At 43.5% G+C, this 23,623-nt stretch overlaps 1 protein-coding gene and 1 long non-coding RNA gene across 3 annotated transcripts in view; one reads left to right on the top strand and one right to left on the bottom strand.

The window, feature by feature from the left end:
- The window catches only part of FAM117A (family with sequence similarity 117 member A), a 42,361-nt gene extending 36,202 nt beyond the window's left edge, over nucleotides 1-6,159 (bottom strand). Inside the window, exon 1 of one of the 2 annotated variants that reach the window (XM_070773301.1) lies at nucleotides 5,921-6,159. In XM_070773301.1, the coding sequence (XP_070629402.1) occupies nucleotides 5,921-6,116 (196 nt within the window). In that variant the 5' untranslated portion in view covers nucleotides 6,117-6,159. The remainder of the gene's footprint in view (nucleotides 1-5,920) is intronic. The other variant, XM_070773302.1, reaches the window with a different exon arrangement.
- Nucleotides 6,160-6,514: 355 nt separating this feature from the next.
- LOC109574505 (uncharacterized) lies at nucleotides 6,515-23,105 on the top strand. The gene is made up of 3 exons (XR_002183100.2): nucleotides 6,515-6,630; nucleotides 18,478-18,728; nucleotides 22,374-23,105. It is a non-coding gene; the product is annotated as an uncharacterized lncRNA (long non-coding RNA).
- The last annotated feature ends 518 nt before the right edge of the window (nucleotides 23,106-23,623 follow it).

Raw genomic sequence — 23,623 nt, 5'->3', positions numbered from 1 at the left:
CCTGGCTGAGAGCAGCCAGCTGTGGAGAGCCTCCCTCCAGACAGCTGTTCCCAAGAACAAGAGCCCCTTCAGTTCCACACGACTGGAGAGGAACTGAAGCACAGATCATTTATAACTTTAAACATAATCCCAAACTCTTTTCTGAGATCAGGATTTGTTTTGGACCCAACAATGTGACTAGTTTGGCTAATGTTTGGTTAATTCATAAAGTGGCAAACCAAATAACAGAGCCCGCTGTGAAGACTCAAATCACCAGATTTCTCACTCATCTTTTCTCTGCTTTCACTCTTCCCTGATTCCTCTTCTATCCATCTCAGAGGGTGATAAGAGATGAGATAGCCCCATCTCACCAAACTAACTTGCGGGTAGCGACCCACCTTCACTCTGAAATGGGAAGAAACACAAGGCTTTCCCTTCCAGCCCTTTCAAAGGGCTCCAAGCTGCCTGTGGAATAAAAGCAAGCCCAGGTAAGTCTAGTAAAGCTTTTGTGCTAGCGTCATATAGCATGTGATATATATGATAGTGTCAAAAAGAACTCAAAATCAGACCTGCCCCCAGAACATGTCACACCCTAAAATAAAATCTGAATCCTTTGGCATCAAGGCTCTACATGAGGACTGTAAGAATCCAGAGCAGGATTAAGATCCGAGGGATCCATTAAGATCCAAGGGATAGTGTGGCCTTGGTGCCCATCACATCATTCATTGTAAACTGGCAGAAAATGTAGGTGAAGTGTTCTTGGACTACTAAAGCCACCAACCACTCTGGCAACACTCATATTGCCAACACAACTATGAACATTTTGCAATCCTGCCTCAAATTTTCTAGACGATAGTCTATATCTGGAACCAGAAAGAACAATGTCCTCTTACTGCCACACCCCACCATTGTTCTCAGCCTTTCTCCACTGACCTCAAATAGTTTGAAAAATCCTCACTCTATGTTACCTAAGTGGAGAGCTTCCCATATGGATAATCCTTTGCTGTACAAAATACTGAATAACACATGGACCCATGCTTCTCTGGGTACCAAAAGGATAAGTAGTTAGGAATTGTGGCCCCCAATTTCAAGGATGCCATCACTGGTGATAACATTTAAGAGTCAGATACTTCAACAGTGCATTTTGCTGACCATGTGCCTCATGCTAGCAAAGCTGTCAAAAGCAAGCTAGCAGTGTCAGGCTGGGAAGTGCTTCATGTTTAATGCCTCCCAAACAGAAGCTGCTTCAATCACAGGTTTTTAAAGGACAATTGTAGCTCTTAAAGGATTTTAACTGCAGCCCCAAGCTTCTTTATAGGCAGATGGCTCTGTGGCATAGAAAAGTTACACTCTATTCTAATCTCCAGGCTGTTTCTAACACCAAGGTCCAAAAGGACCATGGTCTGATGAGGGTCGCTAATAAGCAACCTCCTTTATTGTTCCATACCTCTCCAAACACCCATCCCTAAGGACGAAGTTTACAAAAGCATGGCAGGGAAAGAGAGTTTAATAATTACCAATAGCACTGCTAATAACAATGCTGCTTTACATTCACTGAGACGGCCATCGTGGAAAACCTGATGGACATTTGCCTCTATGTCCCTGTGGGGAAGTCAGTATCTGAGGGCAACGATGACTATGCCACCTCTCAATGATCTGTTCAGAAAAATAAAAGGTAAGGAGAAGAATCCAAAACAGGAGATAAGCCGAAAGTAATTTCCATCTGACTTTGAAATGTGTTCACTGCAACTGTGGGTTGTTAGCTTTGGAAGGAGGGTAAGAAGGGAAGAGATGCAAATTTGTGTAACAGTTAAGCTTTTATGTAAATCCAAACTAGTTTTATCTACTGAACACGTCACCTGACAAGGGTTGGGGTGAATAGCCTGGGTTTACATGTGCTGATCTTCTATAAAGATTGAGAACTGACTAGACATTGACAATGTCCCTTTCTTTTTCCCTAAAATATGAGTGGGGATACAGGCTTGAGTTTTCTTTGCTCCCTTAGGATTTTCTGCAGAGGTATATACTACATACATTTGAAACTCGTCTTTACACAGTAATATTGGTCAGGAACATTGTGGAAGACAAGGGGTAGGCTATTTTTTTTGTTTGTTTCCTGAAAAGTTCACATAGTAAATACTTTAGGTTTTGTGGCTATTTGGTCTCTATCAAAACTACTCAACTCTATCACTGTGCAAAACTTCTCAAATTTTGCCAATGTGCAAAACAGCCACAGACAATACATAAATGAAGGAGCATGGCCGTATTCCAATAAACCTTTATCTACAAAACCAGGCAGAAGGCTGGATTTGGTCTGCCGGCCATAATGCCAAGCCTTGGTTTAAGAAGAATCTAGTGCGCAGAGGAGATTCGGAGGCAGCATTTGGCTCCCCCGGCACCCAGCTGGCCCGTGGGGCTGGTCTTCTAGGGAAGAATTTGCAAACCTCAATTGAACATTAGCTTCATTTTCAGGACATGGAGACAGAGACAGAATAGGTAAGACTGGGGCCCAGAACAGTTTACCTCCTAGCCCCATTTTGTTCAACATCAGTCTGTCCTAGAAGAACTTAAAAGTCAGCAGACTCCAATTGACATAAGACACAAACAAGAATTTAATTAAAGGAGAAACTGCAGTAAGATATTTCTCCTGGGTTTCTGCTACCTACTAGGAGCTCTTAGCTTCTTAAGAGTTGATCTTCATTTTTCTCTCCACTCTTCTGCCTTCCACACCCCCTGCCCAGGCTCATAAAAGCCCAGGCGTCTTCACTTTATGAAGACATCCCTTAAGGATGAATGGCCACAGAAGGTAAATCCTTAACACCTCCTCTTTTAAAACACATCTAGGACTTCCCCAGTGGCTCAGTGGTAAAGAATCCTCCTACCAGGAGACACGGGTTGGAACCCTGATCTGGGAAGATCCCACATGCCACCGGAGCAACTAAACCCATGCATCACAACTATTGAGCCTGTGCTCTAGAGCCTGGGAGCTGCAACCTCTGAGGCCACGACCCGTGACTACTGAAGCCTGCACATCGTAGAGCCCATGCTCCCACAAGAGAAGTAACACTGCAACTAGAGAATAGCCATTTGCTGCAACTACAGAAAAGCACAGACAGGACTGAAGATCCAGCACAGCCAAAAATAAATAAATAAATGAATAAAATAAACAACAACATCTGAGATATCGTGTCAAGAACACAACAGGGTGTGTGGTGGAGAGATAATTGCACAGCCCTGAGCAGTACATCACTTTGAGATGGGAAACAGAAACAGTGACGACACAATTGTTTCTGAGACTCAGTTCCAGCTCACGTTTTTTTAAAGCTGGGTTTCAGAGCCCTCTTTAGAAAGCCCATTTTAAAGGATGAGTGAATAAAAGTGTAAGGAGAGGCCCTGAAATTCTGAAACCCGCAGTACTGGTTTCAGACCAATATGGGTTTGCTCTTTGAAGCCTGAAAAGGCAACGTGCTCTGGCCAACAGGCTCTCACCTTGGCTGGGTGGAGAAAATAACAATATAAGCAGCAGCAAACACTGCAGAGTACCTTCTACTTGCCAGGCACTGTTCTAAGCACTTTACAGCTATTGAGTCATTTGATTCTTACGATGTAGGTATTATTATTCATACTCTACAGATGAGGAAATTGAGGCACAGAAGTTACTTAACTTCTTCTAGGCCACTCAGCTAGTAAAAAATAAAACCTGGATTTGATACCCAGGTAACTCTGGCATCCAAAGCCATTCTCTTAAGGGTTTATGACCACTAAGCATTTCCTTCTATCACATACACCCTTCGGGCCCAGAGGAAACCACTTCTGCCACTTCTCAAGGCCGAGGAATGGAAAAAATCTGAACACACATAAAGGTAAAAGTTAATATGCAGAAGACCTGATGCACTCCCAAACCAAAGGCCAGGGACATTCCTTTAATGTTTGGTCACAAATAAGTCCACAGGCTCAGGCTGCACTTTCCTCTCTCCCGCTTCACTGCAAACCTACAAATAATCCCACTACAGACCAAGTAAGTGCCTAATTAGTAGTGCCTCTGGGATACTAATAGGTGGAGGAGAAACAATCCTTCAGCCCAATCTATAAGCAATTAATCACTCAATCTGTCTTAAATAATCCAACAAATCATGCAGAGCTCTAGCCTCCTATGTTTTTTACCAGTATCTTAGGGTACCTGGTCCTAAAAAAAGGAACTGGCCACGTAAAGAACTCAGTCATCCAAAGCTACACTCTTCTTTCCACAGTATCCAGCAGTGTTTGTCCTTTTAATGTTAGTTCTATAGTAAACACAACATAACTGCTCTTAAAATATAACTGTTACCAGCTTTCCAACTACTACACAGGCAGGCTTTCTGCTGATGTCCACTAAAAGTGACTAGGTTCTGGTGCTTGCTGTTCTACTAACTTCCCTGACTCTAAGGAGGCACAAACAAAACCAACAGGTTTGTACTCTTGTGGTTTGCTTTAGAGCAGTTCACGATAGGCCTGAGTTTGTCTGGGCATTGCCTTGCTCTACATCGTCAGATTCTAGGCATACTTGTACTAGTTGGTTACCATCTTGCTACCAGATTTGACCAAGTTTCTGTGTTCCAAGATGCAATGCTAACATTTACAGTGAAGTCCAGACAGACGAAGACTTTCTAGTTCAGAGACCCTCTTAATCCCATTCCTACCTAGGAAGGCACCGTAGCAACTACACTTTCAGGAGGGGCTGGAACTAAGCTTAGTAATCACAAAAAGCCTGAGAAACTCTGGTTTAGAGAATGTCATTAACCATCAGATGGCAGGGACTATGACTTTTGTACATTTGGTAGACCCTGAGGCTTTGGAAGTGTGCAATGATCTTTTCACATCTGGTGTGAATCAAATATAAGCCTCACTTTCAACTTATGGCCAACCTCCTCATGCAAGTAGGTTCCTTCTCCCATTCCTAACTGCCTGCATTTGCAGGGGATCCATTACAACTTTGAGTGTGAAAGCAAGGTTAAGCTTGCTCTTTGCCAACCACATCCACCACGTTAAGCTGCTATTAAGACATCTTTTTGGTGCTGTTGAAAAAGTGGGAGTATTTGCTACACTGTACTTGATTGTAGCCCTCACCCCACTGCCACGTTGACCGACAAGCTCAGGACAAAACAGCATTGGTGGGGAGAGAACGGAAAGGCAGTGGGCAAACTACCCAGATCCTACACCTCCACACACACGCGCGCGCGATGGTTGGAATGAGACAACCATATTAAGCAGGTTTGTGATCTGGGAACATACAACTTTTGGGCCATACCAACAGGAACGTAGGGAGTAGGAGCGGAGCGTTTGTATGGTGGTAGAAGCCGTTAAACTTATTCCAATGGCTTAGAAGAAACAAGCTCCAGGAGGTGCCATAAAGCGAAGCGCATATGAAGTGGTGGGAAAAGGAACTCCAGAGCTGCAGAACGGGATGCTGGGGCCAAACTCAAGTTGGAGAACTAACACATGGCTCCACGGGGCTCTCTCCATGCCCCTCCCCCTCAGCGTGCAGATATCCAACGCCCACCGGCTCCCCGCTCCAGTGCAATCCCTGCATAGGGCGCCCCCATCACGCGCCTCACACCTCGCTGCCACCCGTGCATCTTCCATTCACCCCCACACCACATCCCTGCCCACATTTCGGTTACGCCCCCAAAGCCAGCCTCCATCTGCCAGGACCTTCCCCTCACCTCCCGGCCCGACTCCCCTGCACTATGTCCCGGCGGTGCACTCCGCTTTCACCGCTCCTCGCTCTCGCTCCTTCCGTCCTCGCAGACTCTCCGCGACCCCCTTTCTCTTCCTTCGCCCCTATTCCACTTCCCCCTTACACTTTTCCCCCTACCCCTCCCCCCGACACGCGAACCACCACCCCCCCCCCCCACCCCCGCCAACGGCTCCCTCAGCGGCACGCACTCCAGGCCCGGCTCACCTGCGCGGCCACCCCCGTCCCGGCGCTGGTGCGGCTGCTGCAGCTGGAAGGGGACGGTGGCCCTGAGCGGCTGCAGACCAGCCCGGGGGGAGCCGGCAGGGACTGGAGGAGAGCAGCCCCGCCGGAGCCCCCCGGCCCCTCCGCGACCCGGCCCCCAGGCACCTCCGCCTCTGCCGCCTGCTGCGGCCCCCGCCATCGCCCTCCCGCCGGACCGCTCGCCCGCCTCGGACCCACAGCGAGCCCCACACAGCCCCCAACCCCCGCTGCAGCTGCTTATCTGCCCTACGGGGCGGCGACCGGCCCCCTCAGCCCAGAGCCCTCATTGGCCTACGGATCCCCAGACCCCTCCTCCCAACCAATCCGCGGCTTGATCTTCCTCTACCAGAGGATGATTGGTTAATATGCCTAGCGATCCAACCCCAAGACCCCACCTCCATCCCACCTCCGCCTGCTGCCCCACGTCCGAGAGTTCGCTGATTGGTCCGTCCGGAAGGGGGCTGGTTCTCCGGTACCGCCAATGACAAGATGCAGAAAAGGGGAGCGTCACACCCAGTCCCAGGTAGTATGCAAATACTATGTCACGTGACGTCAAGCAAAGTGGGGGCGGGGCCGGGGCCGGGGCCGAGGCCGGGTGTAAGATGGAATAAAGCAGTAGTGAAATCATCTTGGGGAGCTGGGAGGAGTGTCAAACTTTCAGCAATTGAGTCCCGGTAAGTATGAAGAAAGCAATAACTTCAAAAAGCATTACTTTTGGTTTAACCTAAAAACAGTTTAAAATCCTCATAGGATCTCAATGTTGCTTGCAAGCTCTAAAGTAAATTTCTACAAATTAATGAAAAGTTTGCATAATATTTGCATGCGATTTGCATTATATCCGTGAACTTAATAGCTACTGTGCCTCATGTGGCACCACATTTGTCTTTCTTCACATATCTAAGTCCTTACTTGGTGTTGGTCCAACCTAAAAACGCAGCTGCTAGCTTGTAAATTAAACTGAGACTGAAAAGGAGCAGAGTTGTCCATTCCAAGTCTGTTCAGCAGAGTGGAAAGAACAAAGTAACTGAGAAAGTTGAGCAAATCTACACAGTGACTCCATAACCAAATCCTGGTCTTCCCAGCTCATTGCTCTCTGACCTACAAGTCAAAATGAACCTGAATGGGCCACAAAGAGAATGCACGCCCTTGTGAAAATCACATGCTATAATATATACATGAGACGTTTGAGGGGAAGAAGCATTTAAGTTACTGCTTAAAATTATTCTCTTCAAAAGAAAAAAATTATTACTCTTGGTATTCATTAACCATTTTGTTCTCTTATGTGGAAAAAGTGAAAGGCAATCAATCCTAGATTGTCTGTGATAAGGGACCATCCAAATAATTAGATAATTCCCTCCAGATTTATATTTAGCCATGATATCTATTTTTGATCTTGCTACAGATTTATCTTTCTATTTCTGTTTTTTCCCAGTTTAATGTTAAAATGAAAGTATTCCCTGAAGCCATACTAACTATTAATAATCAGAAAAAAGGAGGTAATCTGGAAGCACGCTGCAAGGCATTGAGAGGTCATTTTGGGGATTAAATATTGAAAGCAGATAATACCCAAAGTGGAAATTCAAGAGTTGGGTTAATATTAAAATCAGCCTATGTACAGAAAACAAATTGAGGATATGGAACACCCTAAAGAAAATTTTTCTTTGCAAAGAGTATATTCTTGCAGATTTGTAAAATGTACTTTAAGATGATATTTGAAATCTTTTTTACTGACAGGGAGATGATGTACTCCTTTTCTATGAAGTGGACAACTTTACCAAAGGCAGATAGGAATGAACAAAAATTGATGAACTGATAAAAATTTAGTCTTAATAAATAACTCAATTAAAAAAAAATCTTACAATTTATAACATTCCAATTAGTTCAAAGTCTTCATGTATGTTTTTTTAATCCCCATGAAAATCTGGAAAAAGGAAACCATGATTTTTATTATGGTGCAGGTAGAGAAACTGAGGTCCAAAAAGGTGAATCTTTTTGATTCTTGACTCAGATCTCTATCAGATCTTAATAGACTACACTGCCTCATTATGGCACACTTTCATTAATAAAATCAGTAATAGTAGCAGCTAACATTCACAGAGTTTCTTTCTCCATAACAGGTATATCCTAAGTACCATGCATACATTGCCTCATTTAATTCTCATGAGCATACCTATGAGATGGGTATTATCTCCTCTTCATGGAGGCTTCTGAAAGAAGCAAGATTGCTTACTGCCCAAGGTTACTCAGGCAGCCTGACTCCAGAGATGAACTCCTAATCTCTGTTATTATAAAACTTTCTTATAAACAAAAAAGGATTACTATTTACATTTTACATAAAGAGTCTCCAAAGATACAGTTTGGCTGAGATGTTAAAATTAACACTTGTCTTGTACTTCATAGCTTTCACATACACCATCTCATTTAATTTTCACAAGTGCGTAATAGGTAGACTATTATATGTACAATAGGTAGAAAATGAAAATATTATTGTCCCTATTTTACAGAAAGCTAAGTCCCAGAGGCTTAGATGACTTGCCCAAGATTGTCCACTTAATAAATGGCAGACCCAGGACAAACATCTTAGGTCTTTTGACTTCAGATTCAAGTATTTTCTCAACACACACTAAACTTCTGGACAATTAACTTGCCTGATAGCCAAAGTGTGGGCCAGTTGGCCTCTTAAAATCTATTCTTGCCTGACAACTTTGTCCATTTTAGGACACAACATGTAAATTCTCAGGCAGTCTTAGAAGATGATGTGTGATTTTTACTGGTTGGGCCATATGGTGTGTGTTACAGGTAAAAGCCCGGAGTGAGGAATCTTGAAATACTTTGGACAAATGACTTCCTTTCTCTGAGCCAGAATCAACTGTGCTTTATCAACCTGATAGAGTTGTTCTAAAGAGAAAATGCCATATTATTGGGCAGTGGCATTCTTCCCTGGGATAGAAGAGGGCAGTCTCAAGGATATGGAGTTTAAATTTCATTTTAAAGCCAAAGTACCAAGAATAGAGGCCCTAGACAGTGGCAGAAGAGTTGGTGGAGGTGGCACAGCAGCTGAAGAACTGGATCTTCTGAATCCAGAGAGTCGTGTTCCTTCTTGATAAGCTGGCTAAAGACACTAAGATGGCCCAGCTGGAGGAATGTGAAGACAGGCGTGCAGAGGAGATCCCTGTCCTCTCCTTACCCCAGGTATCATGCCCAAGCAGCTGTCTCTCATTCCCTTCTCTATCACTGGTTGCTTCTCCTGGCATGGACATGATGGGAGGATAAAGACCTCATCTGAAGATCAACTCCTATCTGTTTCCTCTAATTAAAGAAGCCAGAGTTTACGACTTCCCTGGTGGTCCAGTGACTAAGACTCCATGCTCCCAATGCAGGGGGCCTGGGTTCAATCCCTGGCCAGGGAACTCGATCCCATGTGCTTCAACTAAAGAACCTGCATGCTGCAACTATGACCCCACATAGCCAAATTAAAAAAAACATTCTTTTAAAAAGGAAGAAGCAGCCAGGGTTTGGGGGAGAGTGCGTGCTGCCAAGGGGAGGTTGCCTTAAAAGCATCTTCTAGCTTCAAGAAAACCTTTTCATTGTCTCTCTGTCACCTTTATCAACATGATTGTTACCAATTAATTTGCTTGTCACAAATTTATTGGAATGACCACTATGTGCCAGACACAGAGCTAGGCACTATGGAATGTCAATATTATTGACAATAATATTCAGAGACATACTTCCTATTCTGGAGTTCATAACCCAGCAGGCCTTGGAGCCTGTAAGCAGAAGTGGTCTAGAGACATGTTCTGGGTGCTGCTTTCAGGGAGGTTGGTTGCAGGCACTCAAAAACATCAAAAGTGGAGGATTATGTAAAGTAATTAGCCTCCAATTAAAATAAATAAATTTAAATTTTAAAAAAAGTGGAGGATTACATACACCAAGTATATCAATAAATTATTTTTCATCTATGGGAGAATTATTTTCCTCAGAAGGTTCCAACAGCAAATGCTCAGCCTCTTGATCCTAGCCTGCTCTTGGGATGTCCACAGCTGTCACAAATAAATGAGGACTCAAATTATTTTTCCTACAAGTATGGGGTCAGAGGTATAGCCCTTTCCCAAGTAGTCCCTATAAGGCCTGGGGTCTTAAAAGCTGCAGATGTCTGAAGGGCTACCAAGGATGAAAGGCTTTGGAGATTGCTAGATCAGAGGATCTGTAGGATCCATTAGCTACTGAATTAAGAGAAGGTTGGGTTGTCATAGTCAAGAGAAGCTTTCCAGTTCTGAAGGTGCCGTCTGGCCCTACTTCTGGGGCACCTTGATCCTTTACCCTGTACATTTATGCCACAATAACCAACAAGAATGGAAATTTCAAATCACCATTTTTATTCTCTAGAATCTGATACTCAGGAGCAATTGTTCAGCAAAGATTAGAGAAGTCTTGATATTCCTTGGTACCTGGGACTATCTCTGAACTTCCTGGTAAATGTATAAGTACTTACATCTTTGGCCCCTGGGTTCCAAAGTAATAAAGGCAAAAAATAAAATGACGCAGAAACACAGTGTCTTTTTCTGACCTACCTCATTCCCTCAGCCTCTGTCTGAAATGTCAGGCCTGGTTCCTCAGGGAACGAGATCCTGAGGAAATGGGGTCAGAGCTGAAGGAGCAGAGCAGCCTTAGAGGGATTGAGAAGGAGTGTTGAGGGAATGAATGAGGTTATGGGAACAGAGTAGGGAGGGGGGCTAGCCCTCAACATCTCTCCCACTCTGGGGGCCTCCCTTTCCTGCATCCCTGCCCTATTACTCCCAGGATAACTGTGGCCTGGATTTTGACCTTCGGGGCTCTGCCTGACACACTTTGTCCCTTGCTGCGGCCCACCACTTTCTGTCTTCTGCTTAGTTCTCTCACTTGTTCAGTCTCCATCTCTCAGACTGGGTAATGTTCACTCCTTAACTCTTCTTTTCCTCTCAGTGGGAATCAACTTTTCTTGCTAAACTGCAGCGTTTTAAAACTGAAGTTTCCTCATCCTTAACAATAAAGGATTTGTTACATTTCAGAATTAAAAAAAAAAAAAAGTCAAAGTGTTAGTCACTCAGTCTTGTCCAACTCTTTGTGACCCCCATGGACAGTTCAGGGTCCTCTGGAACTCTCCAGGCAAAGAATACTGGATTGGGTAGCCATTCCCTTCTCCAGGGGATCGTCCTGACCCATAGGTAAAGGGTAAATGTGACATCAAAATGGGTAAATGAGACATCAAAATTTTGGTATACAGGACCTAGTGGCGCTCCATGAAAAGTACAAAGACCCATTAGAGACTGTGTATGATCAGTCTAGTCCCTTCATTTTACAAATGGAGAAGTGGGTTTCAAGACAAGGGAAGGACTTGGTAGAGGTCAGTTGGCAAATAAGAGGCAGGACAGAAGACCAGGGCTCCTGCATCCTGGTCAGTGTTACCTCAAAACATAAATAACTTCCAAAAGAATTTATAGAGAATACTGTTCAGAAATAAAAGGGAATAAACTACTGATATATGTTACAATGTGGATGGACCTTAAAAACAATATGCTAAGTAAAAGGAGCCAGATACAAAAGACCACATATTATATGATTCCATTTATGTGAACTATCTAGAAAAGGCAAATTTATAGAGAAAACAGATCAGAGGTTGCCTCCAGCTGAGAGTAGAAGCAGGGATTATCTGCAAACAGGCACAGTGGAACTTTTGGGGGTGATGGAAATGATCCAAAACTGGAATATGCTGATGGTTGCACAACTCTATAAACTTTAAAAAATCATAGAATTATACACGTATACTAAGTGAATTTTATGGTATATGATTTATGCCTCAATCAAGCTGCTTTTAAAAAAGGATTTATGTATGTTTATGGATGAGAGATCCCTGATGTGTGTCAGTTCAGTTCAGTTCAGTCGCTCAGTCGTGTCCGATTCTTTGCGACCTCATGTATCACAGCACGCCAGGCCTCCCTGTCCCTCACCAACTCCCGGAGTTACCCAGACTCACATCCATTGAGTCAGTGATGCCATCCAGCCATCTCATCCTCTGTCGTCCCCTTCTCCTCCTACCCTCAAACCGTCCCAGCATCAGAGTCTTTTTCCAATGAGTCAACTCTTCGCATGACGTGGCCAAAGTACTGGAGTTTCAGCTTTAGCATCATTCCTTCCAAAGAAATCCCAGGGCTGATCTCCTGCAGAATGGACTGGTTGGATCTCCTTGCAGTCCAAGGGACTCTCAAGAGTCTTCTCCAACACCACAGTTCAAAAGCATCAATTCTTCGGCGCTCAGCCTTCTTCACAGTCCAACTCTCACATCCATACGTGACCACAGGAAAAACCATAGCCTTGACTAGATGGACCTTTGTTGGCAAAGTAATGTCTCTGCTTTTGAATATGCTATCTAGGTTGGTCATAACTTTCCTTCCAAGGAGTAAGCGTCTTTTAATTTCATGGCTGCAGTCACCATCTGCAGTGATTTTGGAGCCCCAAAAAATAAAGTCTGACACTGTTTCCACTGTTTCCCCATCTATTTCCCATGAAGTGATGGGACCGGATGCCATGATCTTCATTTTCTGAATGTTGAGCTTTAAGCCAACTTTTTCACTCTCCACTTTCACTTTCATCAAGAGGCTTTTTAGTTCCTCTTCACTTTCTGCCATAAAGGTGGTGTCATCTGCATATCTGAGGTTATTGATATTTCTTCCGGCAATCTTGATTCCAGCTTGTGTTTCTTCCAGTCCAGCATTTCTCATGATGTACTCTGCATATAAATAAGCAGGGTGACATTATACAGCCTTGACGTACTCCTTTTCCTATTTGGAACCAGTCTGTTGTTTCATGTCCAGTTCTAACTGTTGCTTCCTGACCTGCATACAGATTTCTCAAGAGGCAGATCAGGTGGTCTGGTATTCCCATCTCTTTCAGAATTTTCCACAGTTTATTGTGATCCACACAGTCAAAGGCTTTGGCATAGTCAATAAAGCAGAAATAGATGTTTTTCTGGAACTCTCTTGCTTTTTCCATGATCCAGAGGATGTTGGCAATTTGATCTCTGGTTCCTCTGCCTTTTCTAAAACCAGCTTGAACATCAGGAAGTTCACGGTTCACATATTGCTGAAGCCTGGCTTGGAGAATTTTGAGCATTACTTTACTAGCGTGTGAGATGAGTGCAATTGTGTAGTAGTTTGAGCATTCTTTGGCATTGCCTTTCTTTGGGATTAGAATGAAAACTGACCTTTTCCAGTCCTGTGGCCACTGCTGAGTTTTCCAGATTTGCTGGCATATTGAGTGCAGCACTTTCACAGCATCATCTTTCAGGATTTGAAATAGCTCCACAGGAATTCCATCACCTCCACTAGCTTTGTTCGTAGTGATGCTTTCTAAGGCCCACCTGACTTCACATTCCAGGATGTCTGGCTCTAGGTCAGTGATCACACCGTCGTGATTATCTGGGTCGTGAAGATCTTTTTTGTACAGTTCTTCTGTGTATTCTTGCCACCTCTTCTTAATATCTTCTGCTTCTGTTAGGTCCATACCATTTCTGTCCTTTATCGAGCCCATCTTTGCATGAAATGTTCCCTTGGTATCTCTAATTTTCTTGAAGAGATCTCTAGTCTTTCCCATTCTGTTGTTTTCCTCTATTTCTTTGCATTGATCGTTGAGGAAGGCTTTCTTATCTCTTCTCGCTATTCTTTGGAACTCTGCATTCAGATGCTTATATCTTTCCTTTTCTCCTTTGCTTTTTGCTTCTCTTCTTTTCACAGCTATTTGTAAGGCCTCCCCAGACAGCCATTTTGCTTTTTTGCATTTCTTTTCCATGGGGATGGTCTTGATCCCTGTCTCCTGTACAATGTCACGAACCTCAGTCCATAGTTCATCAGGCACTCTATCAGATCTAGTCCCTTAAATCTATTTCTCACTTCCACTGTATAATCATAAGGGATTTGATTTAGGTAATGTGTGTCAGACCCTGCTAATCTTTTAAGGGAACATTTCATGAAAAAGATATACCTACCCCTATGATATCCATGTGCCAGCAAATTTGGAAAACTCAGCAGTGGCCACAGGACTGGAAAAGGTCAGTTTTCATTCTAATCCCAAAGAAAAGCAATGCCAAAGAATGCTCAAACTACCGCACAATTGCACTCATCTCACACGCTAGTAAAGTAATGCTCAAAATTCTCCAAGCCAGTCTTCAGCAATACGTGAACCGTGAACTTCCAGATGTTCAAACTGGTTTTAGAAAAGGCAGAGGAACCAGAGATCAAATTGCCAACATCCGCTGGATCATGGAAAAAGCAAGAGAGTTCCAGAAAAACATCTATTTCTGCTTTATTGACTATGCCAAAGCCTTTGACTGTGTGGATCACAATAAACTGTGGAAAATTCTGAAAGAGATGGAATACCAGACCCTCTGACCTGCCTCTTGAGAAATCTGTATGCAGGTCAGGAAGCAACAGTTAGAACTGGACATGAAACAACAGACTGGTTCCAAATAGGAAAAGGAGTACGTCAAGGCTGTATAATGTCACCCTGCTTATTTAACTTATATATGCAGAGTACATCATGAGAAATGCTGGACTGGAAGAAACACAAGCTGGAATCAAGATTGCCAGGAGAAATATCAATAACCTCAGATATGCAGATGACACCACCCTTATGGCAGAAAGTATAGAGGAATTAAAAAGCCTCTTGATGAAAGTGAAAGTGGAGAGTGAAAAAGTTGGCTTAAAGCTCAACATTCAGAAAACGAAGATCATGGCATCTGGTCCCATTACTTTATGGGAAATAGATGGGGAAACAGTGTCAGACTTTATTTTTGGGAGCTCCAAAATTACTGAAGATGGTGACTGCAGCCATGAAATTAAAAAATGCTTACTCCTTGGAAGGAAAGTTATGGCCAACCTAGATAGCATATTAAAAATCAGAGATATTACTTTGCCAACAAAGATCCATCGAGTCAAGGCTATGGTTTTTCCAGTGGTCATGTATGGATGTAAGAGTTGGACTGTGAAGAAAGCTGGGCACCGAAGAATTGACGCTTTTGAACTGTGGTGTTGGAGAAGACTCTTGAGAGTCCCTTGGACTGCAAGGAGATCCAACCAGTCTATCCTGAAGGAGACCAGTCCTAGGTATTCATTGGAAGGACTGATGCTGAGGCTGAAACTCGAAAACTTTGGCCGCCTCATGCAAAGAGTTGACTCATTGGAAAAGACCCTGAAGTTGGGAGGGATTGGGGGCAGGAGGAGAAGGGGACGACAGAGGATGATATGGCTGGATGGCATCACCGACTCGATGCACATAAATTTGGGTGAACTCCAGGAGTTGATGATGGACAGGGAGGCCTGGCGTGCTGAGATTCATGGGGTCACAAAGAGTTGGACACAACTGAGCTACTGAACTGAACTGATGATATCCCTAAAAGGTCACTGTGAGACACAAAAGATTTGGTTCTTTGACTTATGAAATATCCAGGTTAGCATTCTTCTTAAGTGTCCTCCTCACTAAAATATTGAAGTTTCTTGAGGAGAACAGGCATGTCTTGGTCCTCAGTCTAATGACTACATCCAGCACTATGACCAGCATGCAGATATTGCTTCACAAAAAGCAAATTAAACTTTAGTTCTGCAGTGTCATGTGATTATGGGTACCTTGAGGGACCATCTTTTTAGAGCAGCACCTTGGTGGGAACAGTTTGCATCCCCCACATATGACTCTCCCAGGTCCTTTAGAGATCAGTCTCTGGAGAGGAAATGCTGGTTGTGTATATCCTTAGAAGACTGTGTATAGACCAAAAGACCTATTCATTTCACACCACTTTAGACTTCTCTCTTCCCCACCATTGTTCCCATTTACCTTATCCAGGTCAGCCTCAAAAATACAATGACCCCTGGGCAAATAAGCTACAATACTCTAAACATTCTTCATCTAATTTCACATCTAATCCTCTCCCTTACCCTCACACCATGTACCAAATGAAGAATCAAGTACCATAAAATCCAGTTCAAAGATACTATAAATGTAACAGAAGAGACAAGTGATGTGAAAGTTGAGCTGTAGTTTGATTTCCTTCAGACCTAGGACATAGGCTCAGAAATTATTTTCAGAGCCAAGAATATTATCTAAAAGGCTTTTGTAATAGATAACTGTAAAATATCACTACAGATGTGTCCGCAGTTTTATCTTTTGTGCTTTGGAGATGATATTCCCCCTCAGTTCAGTTCAGTCGCTCAGTCATGTCCGACTCTTTGCAACCTCATGGACTGCAGCACACCAAGCTGCCCTGTCTACCGTCTTCATCATCAACTTCCAATCAGACCTCACTTCCTGCAAGCACTCCTCAGCTAATCCTGCAAGACAGTAATGATGCCTCCAGGACTTAGGTGTTTGGCCCATTATTTGGCCCATGCTTACTTAGCAGCATGAGTAGCTTCATAATTCCTCTTCTGTCATTTTATATGTTTGTCCTTTCTCCCCAATTATTTTTTTTAAATTAATTAACTTACTTTTGGTTGTGCTGGATCTTTGTTGCTTCGCACAAGCTTTAGTTGCTCTGGGTTTCGGCGAGCTGGGGCTCCTTTTCATTGTGGAGCATGCATCTCACTGTGTTGGCTTTTCATCGTGGAGCACAGGTTCTAGGCCTGCGGGCTTCAGTAGTAGCAGCATGTGGGCTTGGGAGTTGCGGCTAGAGGGCCCTAGAGCCCAGGCTCAGTAGTTGTGGCACATGGGCTTAGTTGCCCCGAGGCATGTGGAATCTTCCCCGACCAGGGATCGAACCCATATCCCTTACACTGGCAAGCGGATTCTTATCCACTGAGCCACCAAGGAAGTCCCCTTTCTCCCCAGTTCCAAGCAAAGGAACACATTTGCTCTGTTATTTCTTGTCAGTTACTAGGGCATGCCACTGCATCTGGCAATGTTGGGGCAAAGTTGATTATTTACATATTTGTTTTTCCAACTGTTTATGATCACTCCTGTAGGTTGAGGCTAAAAGTCCTGCAGACTAAAAGCAGGGAAGGCTTCAGGTTCTGTGAAGTCTAAGGCTCATACCACTTGAGGCTTCCTCAAGTTAAATAGTAAAATAATTATAGAATTAGGAATAAGGACTTGGAAGGGTTCTGTGCAAGTGAGGGGCTCTGACTCTTGAGTTTCATTAGCTTCATTGTATCTGTTTCTTACTGAAAAATGAAGTTATATCTCATCCAGCTCTTAAGCCCTGATTGATTAGGTGCCTCTTCCTGGCTTTTCCTATGGGTATCCTATATGCAGCAGATCTTTTCCACAAGATGCACCTCGCTCAATAAAATGGCCTTAGCAGCCGGGTCTCTCTATCTGGTGAAAAACTCCCAAAAGACTGTACTGACACTCCCCACACTCAGTAACTTGGTAGCACTTAGAATAATGCTTCTTTCAGAGCAGGTGATTTCTTGCTGTGCATGGTGGAGGGGGAGGTCCTTGTACCCAATTCTTCCTGGAAGACCCTGATGGCTGTAAGCTCAAGGGGTGATGTTGTGCAGCAGAAGGGCCTGGAATGTTCCAGTACATTCCACCAGTGGCCTCTGTAACCCCTGCTTCCATTCAACTTAGGCAAAGGCCTGGTAGTCTACAAAATAGTGTGTATTTTCCTTGGTCTGGCTTCTTCCATGACAGTCTGATAGCATCACACAAGTTGGTACCTTCCCTGGAAGCTCCATCCAATTCTCTGATCTACTGGTGTTTGCCTAGAATGTCAAGCCAGATTCTAGATCTCAACCCTGTCAATTTTTTGGCTATATACACCAAATTTTGATTTCTTCCCCAAATAGGTTAGAAATCCTGGGATCTCTGAATCAGTGGTGAGTCTGTGTTCCTCAGAATGCCCACGAAGCTTGTGCCACCTGAGGAGACACTAACATCAAGGCCCCAGGAAGAAAGCAATATACTCAGGATGCTATAGGCCATGTGCCCTGGCCAAAAGACATAGAAGAATACCACTTCTACTTACTGGGAGCTTCCTATAGGCTAAGTAATTTGCCCACATAATATTATTTAACTCTTAGTCACAGTTATTATATCCTATAAGTAGACATAACTATCCCCAGTTCACAGGTGAGAAAACTGAGACTCAGAAAGGTTAAGAAGTGTATTGAAGGGTATGCAGCTAGAGAAGACAGGTCCATCTGCCTTCAAAGACTATGTCTATAACCATTACGGAGGGGCTCAAAGGACTAAGTCAGAGGGATGCAGACCTGGAGGTCCACTCCTTATCCAGAAATTGAAGGTCAGAGTTAGGAAGACAGTCCAGATTGGTCATGCTATAATCCACTTCCCTGCCTCCCAGTCACTTCCCTGGGTCCTAAACTCCTTAGAACTCTGACTTTGTTTATATTGCAGAGAAGCAATGCTCAGAAATTATGGAGGTGATTCTGGCAGGTTCCAGCTGTTCTTGGTGAGGGAGTTGGAACATTTTTTGGAACTTCTTGACAAAAGCATGTCTCTTGTTCAGTGGACTAAATGCACTTCCTTTCTCCAAGTTTTCCCTACCTTAGAGAAAGAGAGAGAGATGGGGAAGCTGGGGGATTTCCATTAAGGAGAAACCAGAGACGATCAAAGGAGGAGGAGGGTGGTGCTGCCCTTTAAGAAAGCCGGCCAGAGCTCTGGAACTGGGACTCTTAAGAAACTTCTGTAATGTGCCAAGTAAAGTGAGAAAGCTCTTCGTGGGGTCAAAAGAGAAGCTACCAGAGGAGGCCCCACGGAAGACTTGGCAGAAGAGAGTGGGAAAGAGGTAAGAATCTATCCAGGACCAAAAGTGTGTTTTAATTCTGAACCCACCAAAACCAAAAAAAAAAGAAAAGGACTCATGCCTTGACTCCCTACTTCTGGGCTGGGGCAGCCAAATAAGGGGAACTCTTGCTGGACTGTGCTCTCCATCTTGACAGAAAACACGGCTGCACTGCCTGCTCAGCCTGCCAGAGCACTGCTGGAGAGAGCCACCAACCACTGCATTTGGTTGATAAATGATGGGCACCCCTGCCTGCTGCCCATTCTTGTTTTCTCCCTGCTTAGTTTGCAGCCTTCTGCCTGCTGGGGAGCCCCAGAGTAGGGGTGGGGAGAGAAGGGTCCTCCAGACAATATTAATACTCAGTGATTTATAGGCTGCTGTAAGGGGAGGAGGGAAGTCAGAGGCGACAAGCCCCTGGGACTAGTTTCCATAACACATCAGCGTATCACTGACAAGAGTCAAATTATTTTTGTGATGCCTATGCCTTCAGGCCCATCTTTGAAAGACACAGCCCTTACCCTGCTGGTACCAGATAGGATGAGACCAGCAGAGCTGGCTGGAACAAGGCTAATGAACATACAACCAAGTCCGCAACCTTTACTTTAAGCCACACACTGCTGGGAGAGGGAAGAAATAAGTGAGGTCGAGCAGCTCAATAGCTGTTTTTGGAGGATTTATTTTTTTAATGTGCAAGAATTCTTTTGAACCCTCCATGGTTCTAAGAAAAACTGTTTGAAATGTCCCCACTTAAGGGGCCTGAGGTTAAGTGCCAGGGATGGAAGGCTAAATGCCAGGGATGCTGCTTGCAAGGATTCTTGGGACTGTGGCTAATGGCCTCCCTGCTGTGGGCTCAGGAATACCAGCCCCAGGCTCTGGTTGCCCTGAGAGATGCAGCCATTTTTATTTCTGTTTGAAGGGCATCATCTTCTGGGTTTTTCCCTTCTTTGGTGAAAACCAGAGTAGAATATGCCCATGGAACCAACAGGGCATGTGCCCAAGAGTCTGGAGGGCACTGGAGATAACAGTGTTAGGCAGGGTGAGATCAATGCTTTATATAGCTTAGAGTTTGGTCCCTGCTGGTGGAGAGACGATGCATTTTGTGGGAGTGCATAGTAATTGCCCTTCATAAGGATGATCTCAAAAGGTCAAGGGATGGGCCCTGAATAGCCCTAATGTCCCTGAAACAATCTATTGTATAGCTATTGTCCATACATGTAAAGGAGCCCTTCTTGACCCTATTCATACTTTTCTGCCTCTGAGATTTCCCAAGTGAAAAACTGTATTCTACTTTATCCCCAGACCCACGTCTACCTCTTTCAAGCTTCAACAAAATAGTTCAACATACGTTTCTTGAGCTCCTACTATGTGCCAGACATCATGCTAGGTGCTGGGGATATAGAGATAAATAACACACAGTCTCTTCTCTGGGGAGTCCATAGTCTAGTTTTCAAAAAATTTTCCTTTGCACTGATTTTGGGGATTTAGTAAATAAATCTGTACTTATCTCCTTTATAGTTTCACATGGATGGATCAGAGCCTCAGCCTCCATCTTTCCACAGCGTTTAAGATTTTGCCTCATATGGTAACTTCCACTTTCCTCTTGACCAATTTAGAAGTTTCTTTGGACTCTGATATGTCTTAGGAATTGAGTGACTATAATTAGATACTATATAGACACATCTACAAATGCTATATGCATGCGGGTACAAGAGTAATGTTATGTTTTCTAACTTCCTTCATTTATTATTATTACTGCCATTTTTTTCATACATCCAATAGTTGCTAAGTGCCTGTTAAGTGCTATGTACCTTCCTAGGTGCTGAGAATGCAGTGGTAAGTAAAATGGACACTGCTTTCATGAAACCTTTAGGGTATGCATTGGGAGGACAGAAGGCAAAGGATCTAGATTAAACAGACATACAAATAGATATATAATTATAAACTGAGACAACTGGTATGAAGAAAAATGCAGGGTACTGTAACAGTATAGAAATGAGGGCTTTGGTCTAATCTAGAAGCTTTGGGGAAATAGTTCCCTGAGGAAATGACATTTGACTTTAGATCTGAAGGATTAGTAGAAAGAGGTGAAGAAGAAAATGAGGGAAGAAATTTCCAGTCAGCGTAAAGAGTATGTGCAAAGGTCCTGAGGTGGAAGGAACCAGGGCAGGAGGGTCAATGAGGTTAAAACACAGAGAATGAGGTTGTATGGAATAGGCTGGAGAATTAACCAGAGGGCAGATAATGCAGGGAAGGTCATGATAGTTGGACTAGGCCTTTTTGAAGCCCTCTCTTTCCTTCCAGGCCTATCTTTGGAGAATATAGTCAGGCCAGGTAAGAATTTCAGTTTTATCCTACAGAAGACTATGGAACCAAAGTCTTTATAGAATAGCTCATTTCCCTGGATTATTAATGCTACTTATATTTGTCTTGAAGGAGAACAGTAATGACTATTAGGAACTTTTACGAACTATTAGGAACTTTCCCAGTTTCCTGGCAGGGTGTGGCTACATGTCTGGCTGGCCCTCTGAAGGCCCAAAGCTGATGAACCAGCCCCAGCCTGGCAACCCTCAGGCAAGGGATGGCCCCTGTCAGTGTGGACAGAGGGGCAAGGGTGGAGGGTGGGTGGAGTGCTTTGCTTGAGGTATCTACTCTACAGTGACATTTGGAAGAGCCCCAAGACTACGGCTCTTGTTCCCTGATAAGTGTATCACATGCACACCCCCATTGAAATGGTCTTGCCACCCTTCCTACAGCAGCTGTGTGCCCCACCCCATCTGGGGAAGGCCTCTGGATAAGATCTCTGACTCTGCCCAGAACCTGAGGTCTTGGCCTTCTGAGTTCAGGCTTTAGTACTGTCTGGAGCCATGTATATACATATTTCTGATAGTTTTCCAGAGTTATTAATGGAAGCCATGGGAGAATAGGGTCAAGATGGTTGGATTGGGCCTTTCTGAAGCCCTCTCTTTCCTTCTGAGCCTATCTTTGGAGAATATGCTCTGGTGTAGTGACATCTACCGGCAAGGCTAGGCAGGAAAGAAAATGACCAGATGCCCACTCATCTCCAGGTAATTTCCAAACTAGTAAGAAAATCATCCTTCACCCCTGAGATTGGGTTGGATCAGTAACGTCAGTTGGTTAGAGCAAGACTAAGACATCCAAGGTTGTGAGTCTGGACCATGTATGTGCTGATTTACCTTAAATAGAGAAATTATTTTCCTAGTTGTAGCTTGCATCCCTCACCCTGGCAGTTGATTCACATTTGGGGACAATTAGTCACAAGGGAGATTGACTAAGCATATGTAAGTGACTCAGAGAAACCCATTCCTAGCCCCTATTCTGGGGAAAACATCTCCCAACAAATGAAATGACCCTTAGTTTACAAATGGCATAATGCAGGATCATTTTGCATCTTCCTGAAATTGACTGGCTTGTGAATTTTTTTTTTCTTCTGGGACTCAATTTCTCCTAGGTAATCAGGAAAATAGTGTCTGTAAGCCATCTTCAAAGTTTCTGTAGTGGGCAAGAGTGACTACAGCTTTTAAAGTTGCTCCTCAGTTCTTGCTGAGGAAAGACATAACCTGCTTCCTCACTGCTTTTACCCATGTCATCTACACATTCTGTTCATAATCTCATTCTCTTTCTCAATAGCATGCATACTTGACAAAGACTTTACCACTAGAGATAATAGAGAAGCCAGAGAGAGTGAGGAGAAACTACCAGATAAATCATTATGAAGCAAGTGTTCTCCTTTCTCAATAACATGGACTCAATAGCTGAATGTGGCTCAGACAAAGCATCTGTCTCTCCGTCTTTCAAACTTAAAAAGAAAATCATCAAGACCTCAGTAGAGAAATGAGTAATGCACGGGATTTCATGGAAGAGGAAACAGGACTAGTAAATAAACACATGAAGACTGAAGTCCATCCTAACTAGAAATAAAATGAAAAGCACATTTGAGGTGCACTTTTCTTTCTTTTTTTTAACTAAACTTGCAAGATTTTATTAAGTGATAACACTCAGTTCTGGGAACATCTTAAAATTGGTATCCTCCCACAAGGATGGTGACACTTTAAATTTGGACAAGTCTTTGGGGAAAAAAAAATCAATGTAGAAGAGGTAGAAATAAAAACAGGGAGAGCTAAGATGCATGCAGACACTCACTGCATCATTATCTGACTTAAAAGAACCTCAATAATCCCAAACAGAGCACGTTATGTCACAGGGCCACATTACAACATTACACAGCAATTACAATTATGATTACGAGGACTACAGAGAAACAAGGAGATATTAAGAATGTGTAAAAAATATGGAATTTCATGTAAGCAATGAGTGCATCTATGCAAAATGTGTACATATAATAAAATGTATGCATGTGGAGAAAAATTGGAAGGCAATATGCAAACAATAAAAATAGCTCTATAGCAGCAGTGAGATTAAGGATGTTTTATTTTTTCAAACATTTATTTAGTGTTATTATACTGGATTAATAACTTTTGAAAAGGTGGAGAGGGTTGGTGCAGGTGTACGTCATACTCCCCCAGCCCCCACTATTACACACTGGTCCTAAATTGACAGCTCTAGGAGGAAAAGACCTGTCTGTTTATTCACAGAGTACACTCAGCTCCTACCCAATGCATAGCACTTATCAGATGCTCGATAAATATTAGTTGAATGAATAAATGAAAATAACTTCAGTCTAAAACGTCTCAACCCGTGATCACTAAATACATTCTACCCTGGGAATAAAAAAGAATTTGGTTTTGCTGGAATAAAAAAACAAAACAAAACATGAAGGCCCATCCATAATGGCAATTCCCTGGTTTTCTTGATAAATGAATTTGGGCATAGAGAAACAGCGAGAGACAGTCTGTTAAAGCAAACCCAATTACCACCCA

Source organism: Bos indicus, chromosome 19 (genome assembly GCF_029378745.1).
Source record: "Bos indicus isolate NIAB-ARS_2022 breed Sahiwal x Tharparkar chromosome 19, NIAB-ARS_B.indTharparkar_mat_pri_1.0, whole genome shotgun sequence".
In the NCBI taxonomy this organism is placed as follows: Eukaryota; Metazoa; Chordata; class Mammalia; order Artiodactyla; family Bovidae; genus Bos; species Bos indicus.
Note: the sequence above shows the minus strand (reverse complement) of the source record. Positions and strands in the feature narration are given on the sequence as shown.